Genomic DNA, 8,738 nt, shown 5'->3' with positions numbered 1-8,738 from the left:
GCAATGGGCAGGAGGAGGCAAGGGATTGGATATGTAGCTTGAAAGAGAGGGCAGAGTTGAGGATCACCCTGAGGCCACGAACATGTAGGAATATTTGTCCTGGTGTGCCGTCCCGGCATTACACAGGCATGTGTCCCACAACATTACCTGTGCACTCCACAATGCTATTATTTGGAAAGTCCACCTAACCACAAACACATGGACAATTGCTTGTGGTCAGGGACAGTACATCTCACTGAGGGCACACTGGGTTAACATAGTGGAAGCCGGGACCCACTCCGACCTTGGTATGGTGCACGTCCTCCCAAACCCCGAGTATTGTGGGCCCTACGTCAAACTGGGTTGCCCCCACAGTCTACAGCTCCTGCACCTCCTCCTCCTCCTTCGCCTCCTCTTCAGTCTCATGCTACAAAAGTAGCACATCAGTCACAAGCTGGAAGCACTGCAGCACTGCCTCATCAAAGTGGGAACAGGCTATGCTGAAGCTAATATGTTTAGGTGACAAACCACACAATTCTGAAGAGTTATGGACAGCTCTGAAAGAGCAGGCAGATTGGTTACTGAAACTGCTGAACCCACAGCCAGGCATAGTTGTGTGTGACAATGGCTGGAACCTGGTGGCTGCTCTGTGGCGAGGTGAGCTCAGACACGTGCCATGCCTGGCTCATGTGCTTAATCTAATTGGTCAACGTTTTCTGAAAAGCGACACAGCTGGCAGATCTGCTAGGAAAAGTACAACGCTCTGCAGCCCCATTTTAGAAAGTCAGCTACAGCTTCATCCGCCCTTGCTATGATTCAGCAGTGCTTGCAGCTTCTGGCTTACCAACTGGTGTGTGATGTCCCCAGGCATTGTATCTCTACACTGCAGATGTTGGAAAGGATTTGTGAGCAGAAGAGGGTAGTTGGTGACAAGTCTACCAGCATCAACAAGGTTGTCCGTATTCAGTTCTGAATTCACACATAAGATCTCAGGGGTGGACATGGATGTCAGACATATGTACCATTCTCCAAAACTTGAAGGAATCCACCAAGAGGGTGAGTGTCAATGACGCCATAATTAACGTCTCCATCCTGCTTATCTGTGTTCTAATTTGAAGATTGATCGTTATTATAGAGCAGAAACATATTTACAGTTTAACAGTTTCAAACACAACAGTCCTAAGATAACAATAATACAATAATTAAACCAAAATAAAATGACCCTAATGGTGAAAGCTTACAAGCTACACTAAGTAACAATGATAACAATAATTAAACCCCCAAAAAAACAATCCTGCTTGTGACAACTTACAATATAGAATAAGGTGGGGGAGATAAAAACTACAGGGGTGTATTTACAAGAATTTATTTGCAATGATGTTTTTACAATGATATTATTGAGGTTAGTCGAAAGCTGTAGAGATCTGAGGGCAAGGAGGAGGAGAGCATGGTCAGTCGTCCTCTTTGTGTGGACACGGAAGTATTGACTGTTAGCAGTCTTGCACGCATGGCTGAGTTTATGTTACGCTGCCTTTCCCATCACCCTCGCGTTCTCAAAATTTTGGGTGATGGGCAATACAGATTGGTGACAATTCTAGACCCACGGCTACAACGAGAACTTTATATCTCTTATTCCGGAGGCAGACAGGTGTACTAAAATGTTAGAGGATCAGAGGGCCCTTCTTGCGGAATTATTAAAAAAATTCCCATATGAAAACGCTGGCAGCAGAGGTCACAGTTCATTGGCTAAGCAAGGAGTACAGGTCAGAGAGACACAATTCCAAGCCAGCAGAGGCAGTGGAACACTGGCAAAGTTTGGGGAGAGTTTTCTCAGACCCTCCCATTGCTTGGCCCTGTGGCACAGGGAACTCTCACAAGGAGTGCAAAGTTTGGGAAAATGCTGAGGGAGTACCTTGCTGACCGTACCAATGTCCTCTGTCATTCCTCTGTGCCTTATAATTATTTGTTATCCACGCTGAACACGTGGCATGAACTGGCTCTCCCTATTACACATGTGAACTGTACTCACGGTCAAGGAGCGCACGGCGCCTTGCTCTCTGGCGGTCACTGGACAAACGGCGTCTCATTAAATGGTAGTACCGCTTTTAGTGGTTGGATACAATGGGAACAGTCCTTTGCAGTGCCAGTGTTCTAAGGATGGAGTGCGCTGCTCAACCTCCTATGCACTGCTTGTCCATGCCACAAATCTCTGCTGTCGTGCTCGCTTTCTCTTAAGCTGGCCCCATGCCTCTAGGTCACCGGATCTGTATGTATGCTGCAGTTTGCTGCAATGTCGGCACTTCAGGTGTGTAGTGCACTGCCCCCCTTGCTGTTCACATGCTAACAGCTGGGGACTCACTCCTGTCTAAACACACTCCCTCTTCCTGTGTACTGGGGCCTGTCCGTTCCCCTATTCCTTCTTCCGGGAAAGAAGGAACACATTCTTGACAGTTCCAGACACGGCGCAGCCCAGGTACCCGCAGCCCGGTCATCCTGTCTCCGAACATATCTGGCCAATCAGTTCTTTAATGCAAGCAGCATAGAAGGCATGTACTTCCAATTTTCAAGAGAAAATTGTACATTACATTCAGTAAGGACTTTGTGGCTCCTATTATTCCACAAGATGACACTAGTCTCATAATTCAAATTTTTGGTAGAAAAGAATGTCCCCACTGATAGGTTGTGTATGTGCTGACTTATGTAACCTCATTTGTGTGATAATTATTCATACCTATTTGCTTCACAATTTATTCATCTTTTTCTTCAAGACTTTGTAATATAAGTTTGTATGAGTGAAAGCAAGTTGTTGGTGTGTTTTACTTCAAATGTGAAACTAATTGTCATCTTTACTATTTCTCCTTTCCGTGTGCAGCCAACCACCTCATTGATCCTATTGAGTTTCTTTGGCAAGAAAACAACAGCTCCATCAATACCACGTGCTTTACCTATTAATTCATCCTTCTGCTAAAGTAGAGGTGAGATTAGGGATCTAGATAACATCTGGGGACTGTAGTCAACATGACACTGTGCCAATACCCACTGGGGTCTAGCTACCAATTTGACATAGTTTGTGCACAGCTGAACAGAGTTGTCAGAAAAACAAGATTTTGCTTCAATAACATGTTGCATGGATTGTCCAGTGGAAACACCCATATAGTATTATTATTATTTATTTATTTATATAGCACCATTAATTCCATGGTGCTGTACATGAGAAGTTACATACAAAAAAATAGACATCATTTACAGTGAACAAAATTACAATGACAGACTGATACAGAGGGGAGAGGACCTTGTCCTTGCAGATTTTCATTCTGCGGGATAATGGGGAAGAGACAGAAGGTCAGGGGTACGGCACTTCGGGTGGTGGAGAGGAGGCAGCTTGGGTGGTGGTGTAGAAGTCACATCTACGACCACCACGCTCTCCAATTGACATCTCTTGAAATGCAGCCGAAATGTAAAAATCTCTAGCTTCAGTTATAGAAAATGCATGGGCTCCTTTTTGACGTCATTGTCCAATCAGTTCAGTATTACTAGGTGAGAGCTTGTCAGAATCCTGCCCAGGAACACCAGGATTCAGTAGTTGCGAGTCCTGTCCCCGTGCTCTTCCATGTGCTCTTGCTCTTCCAGGCATGATTTCATCTAGAAGATTTAGCCTTCATAATACAGAGACAGAGTGCAACACCACCCAAGCGTTCACCCTCTGCTCCTCAGACTTTCTATCTGCACATTGACTGCCTTTAGGCTGAAGATGATGATGGTGGTAGTAGTTGGAGCATTTAAGACAGTCATGAAGCAGCCATAACAACTTGAAACAGAATTCTTTTTACCGAGATACCACACTGTTCAATATGTGACCTCTATTTCTACCCAAAAATAGTGTAGAGAATTAGGGTAACAGACAGCAAATACAGTGGAATGTAGTCCTGAATTGCTGATAGCAATACCAGACTGTTCAATATGTGGGCTGTATTTTAAATTTGTAAAAAAGTATTAACAAAATAACCAGACTTAGGAAGACCTAACAGTTGGACTGACAACTTCCATCATGTTGGTGTTACAGGGAACGGTTGCCTGCCTTCTGTCTGCAACCACCACACGACTTCTTCCTGCCTGAAGGGGTGCTACGCCTACCTCCCCCTGTGTGCTGCTGTCCTTGCTCTGCATGTCCTCCTGCCAGGTTGGGTCAGTTACTATATCATCCACCACCTCATCTTCCATGATAATGTGGGTGTTTTCTGTGGCCCAATTTCAGTTTGCCCACAGCCTCAACCTCGGCATGCACCCTCACCATTCCATTACGTCCATTTCCCTGTCCCTTGTCACGCGCCTTGACCACTGTAAATGGACTATAATATTTTACACGTTCACTACAAATGGCTGAATTTAGAGCAAAATTGTATGTGATACGTGTGCAGAAAAACCACACTTTAGCCTATCTAGACTGTAGTAAAAAATGTGGCTTTGGTTATCAAATTGGTGTCAATAAGTACGGTAACAGACTGCAAAAACACTAGAATATGTAGGCCTAAAATGCCCAAATTTTTAGCAAGCAGCTGTATGCGGCGTGTCACAGATATACCCCACTGTAAAATGTGGCCTGTGTTTTTTAAAAAAATGCAACATAGTGCTGTATATAACTTGAGTAATAGACAGGAAAACACTGGAATAATGGCCTAAAACACCCAAGCTTTTATCACACGGATGTATGAGGCATGTCACAGATATACCCAACTGTAAAGTATGTGGCCTGTTTTTTTATGCAAAAGAGGACAAAAGTGACACACAGGACAAAAATGGAAAACCGGCCTAAAGTGGCCAAGCTTGGAGGTCACAGAATCTCAGATATAGGAGCTGGCACAGAGATACCACACTGACAAATCTATGGCCTGTATTTTTTGCTTTTTTTTGGCTAAATAGCACTGTAAATAAGTACAGTAACACTCAGGACAAAAATGGAAAACCGGCCTAAACTGTCCAAACTTGGAGCACGCACAGATATGAGCTGGCACGGAGATACCACACTGACAAATCTGTGGCCTGTGTTTTTTGCTTTTTTAGGCTAAACAGTGCTGTATATAATTACAGTGACACACAGCAAGAAAAATTGAATTTAGACCAACATTTTTAGCAGACGGATGGATGAAGCGTGTCACAGATATACTGCACTGTTAAATATGTGGTCATTATTTTTTTTTTGGGGGGGGGGGTTAGCAAAATAGTGTCAAGAAATTGTGTAAGACTTAAAAAAATCTACTCTACCGTACCACATAAAAATTAAATATTTCTCTGTGCACTCAAAAGTGATTTTTGTGACTGCTTTAAAATTGCAGGATTTTCACGCTGTGCTAGGAAAAGGATCTGGCTGTATTGTACACTGTCAAAAAGCAAATGGAGAAAAAAAGGGCTCTGGATTGGTTTGCAATAAAAAAAGCTCTATTAACCCTGGCCAAAAATTTTTCCAAGCCAATTAGAGCTGGGGCTAGGTATATACGGTCAATATATCCTACAGGTAGCAGCAGCAGACAGGAAGGAAATGGACCCTCTTGATGTATACAATGATATGTATATACACACATACAGTGCCTGTAGGCCTTGCACTGATATGTATAGAGTGACGTACCCTACCCTGCCTACCTAACACTGCAACCTGTATTCTCCGGAATTAGTCCTTAGAAGGACTATTGGTTTAATTGGATTTGAGTAGTTTATGATGGTAGACCCCCACATTGACTAATAAATCTCCAAATCCGGAGCTGAATGTGCCAAGCAGGGCGGCACCCGGTCTCTTATACCCCTGATGATGCTGTGCGGCCAGTCAATCACTGCACGACCACAACAAAGATGGCTGCGGCATTTCATAGCCTGGCAGACAATCCCTGCATCATGATTGGGTCTCTAAAGTCCGCCAAAAAAGCTTTGTGGAGACCTGAGTTCCCACTGAGTAATCCCGGAAATGCTCGGTGCTCGCCGAGTACACCGAGTACTATGATACTCGGGAGAGTAACGAGTAGTGGTGAGCACGTTCTCTCATCACTAGTTAGAAGTCCTGGCCTAGCATGAAGATGCAGTGCATGGTGGAGGTAATATGATCTTCTGAGGACCATATGAAGGAGAGCAAGTTGCGGAGGTGAATGACGAGGTCAGGTCATTATTACTTGTTTTATACATCTTACGTTTATTATGCCTCGGAGTCTCTCCAGGATTCAGAACTCAAGAAGGAACATTGAATTCATGAAAAAAGTTTTTTGCAAATCGAATTTTAATGTAAAATCCACACAATTTGGTGAATTCAAATTTTGACAGATCTGCTCATCTATACTTGTGATTTGTTGGAGTTGCATCATTCTAATTATAGAGGAAGAGTTCAACAAGCAGAATGATCATTAATGATCGTTAATATTGGTTAATCATGGTTAATCATGACTAACTTGAAAATTCCTCCAAAGCAATGCACCGCTGGACTTCTCTGACTTGTAATGAGAAGAATAACAATAGTATCCATTACAAAATAGCTATTCACACCCTACCATTTTTTACCATTCCTTGTATATAAGACAGGTTCACCAAAGGTCAATCACGAGCATCAGTTTGGTTTGAGCCTCTGGTCTGTTGTTACAAGACAAAAACAAGTGATGTTAAAGAACAGGGGATGATAAGACACCGTTGAAAAAGCCACATAGTTGATGAACTTTAGAAGCAGGCAATGTGCAAGTAGACTTCTCCGCAGATTGTTAACGTACTATGAGACGACTCAATTCCCATAATTTAATTACCTCTCATCTAGAACACAAAGGAGCAGAGCACTGAGATACTGAAGCGGCACGACGAGTGGAGATCGCTATTGAATTATTTACCGCATACTTATACATTTTTAAATAGCAGCTCACAGAGGTTTTGGAAACTTTTTCAGGGTGGTCTGGCACTAAACAATAGAAAGGAACAGTGTCAGGAAGAAGTGATATGTAGCAGCCAGCCTCTTGTGATGTCAGACTCTGAAGTGTTTGCTTTTCCATTATGTCTAATTAACACGTAAGAGACAATGTGCAGTAAAAGGCATTTACTGAATTCACTCATTTTCAGAATTGCTAAGCTGGGAAAAAAAAAGATTTCACAAAAGGCATTTCACTCACTGGCATTAAGAATGTCAGTACAGCAATTATCTATACTGATTAGTAGAAGGCAGCCGTTGTTAGTGGAGTAATGGAAGCAAATGATAACAGAATTGACACTTCACTTCTAAAATAAGGGAAAAAAACAGCACAACCTTTCCGGAAATAATAGAGCTGTCAACTCTAGTTTGTTAAAGGACAAAGTGGCCCCGGGAAATCAGACATTAAAATGGCCACTGCATCACCAGGTCTTATATATCCAACGTGTATTTACTGACAGCATTGACTGTGCGGTATGGACAGAGACTAAAAAGGTGCCCAACTTTAATATAATGGTGAGTTTAATGAGGAAGTATATTATTGATGATTTTCCAAAAATGTATTAGATATATCCTCTGTGCCTGTATGTAAGGCTGGTGATACACATTAGATGGCTGTCAGACGAACGATGCTTCCGCTAATCACTCAACTGAAAGTCATCTCATCCAACACTTACATATACAGCAGCTCTCACTTAGTTGAGAGTTCCTGTGTTCTCATAAGAAAGCTGCTTACTGACATGTCGGCTTATCTCTGGGAGAACAATTCGATCGGCAATCCGAAATCAGACATGCACAACATCTTTCCTGATCGTCAGTCTGCCAGAGACCCCAATACACATAAGACCTTTGGCACAACCTGTTGACATCGGCAGGTTAAGCTAACATTAGTGTAATGTGTATGGAGGTCTTTAAGTTGCCCATACACATGGTAAAGCTATCAATTGCTCAGTAGATATATCTCCTAACTCCTCCACGTGTGCCCAAGTATTTGTGTCTTTTCAAAGTGAAGAGAGTAGAAAGTTGATGTCGGACATCCCTGGCAGAGGCTTACCTGCCAGAGAATAAAAGGATTGAGCGTCTCAATGTATGCTGCCAGATCCCGCCCTATGTTAGGAACCTTCTCATACCTATCAAGCAGATTTACATGAATGGAGGCAACTCATTTACTATAATGGCATAACATATGCTGGTTCTGAAACATTTTCACCAATCTCAGACTTATAATTGCTGTCCTCTGTCAGCGCACAGTGTAAAAGGAACATAAGATAATATTATCAGAAATTGCTGTGCATTTGAATGCCGTCTACAATCCATAAAGAGCCTTGGCAGACTGGGCAGAAGCTGCAGTATAACCCAATGGGGTACTGAATGAATATCCAGAGAAATGTCTAATTCCATATTCAACGAGCTGATGCTCCATAAAGGGAAAATCGACTTCCAGTCCCAATGTGTTACCAGTTGTGGGGTTAATCACAATCACTTGTAGGCCCCAGGCCTCCATCTTTAGTAGCCGCCGCACATATTTCAGGGAACAGTTTGTCTCAACAATCAAAATTTTACTGGACAATTCAAGTTCACCGGAGTGTAACACGCAGTATTGGGCACAACACGTCTTTGTTCTTGTTTCCTTAGTACAGTATGTCTTCAGCATCACTATCTGTTCCTCCTGGACTATCCCTATATTTACTGTTCCTGTCAGCCCCAGGGATTTCCCATCCAGTCATGAAGTGCACCCGGGATCCGTTACATTCTCTTCCTGCAGTTCCATGTCCCTCGTCCCCTGTACTTCAGAGGATAAGGCATGCTTTGTAGTACTTATACTAAG

General features: G+C 42.9%; 1 protein-coding gene across 1 annotated transcript in view; it reads left to right on the top strand.

Moving 5' to 3' along the window:
• Positions 1-980: 980 nt before the first annotated feature.
• LOC141092829 (phospholipid scramblase family member 5-like) overlaps positions 981-8,738 on the top strand; it is a 138,545-nt gene continuing 130,787 nt past the window's right edge. Inside the window, exon 1 of the mRNA XM_073579154.1 lies at positions 981-1,035. Within this exon, the coding sequence (XP_073435255.1) occupies positions 981-1,035 (55 nt within the window). The remainder of the gene's footprint in view (positions 1,036-8,738) is intronic.

The sequence above is a fragment of the Dendrobates tinctorius genome, unplaced genomic scaffold (genome assembly GCF_039654945.1).
Source record: "Dendrobates tinctorius isolate UK_male_01 unplaced genomic scaffold, ASM3965494v1 ptg000060l, whole genome shotgun sequence".
NCBI classification, from domain to species: Eukaryota; Metazoa; Chordata; class Amphibia; order Anura; family Dendrobatidae; genus Dendrobates; species Dendrobates tinctorius.
This window is presented reverse-complemented; position numbering and strand designations above follow the sequence as displayed.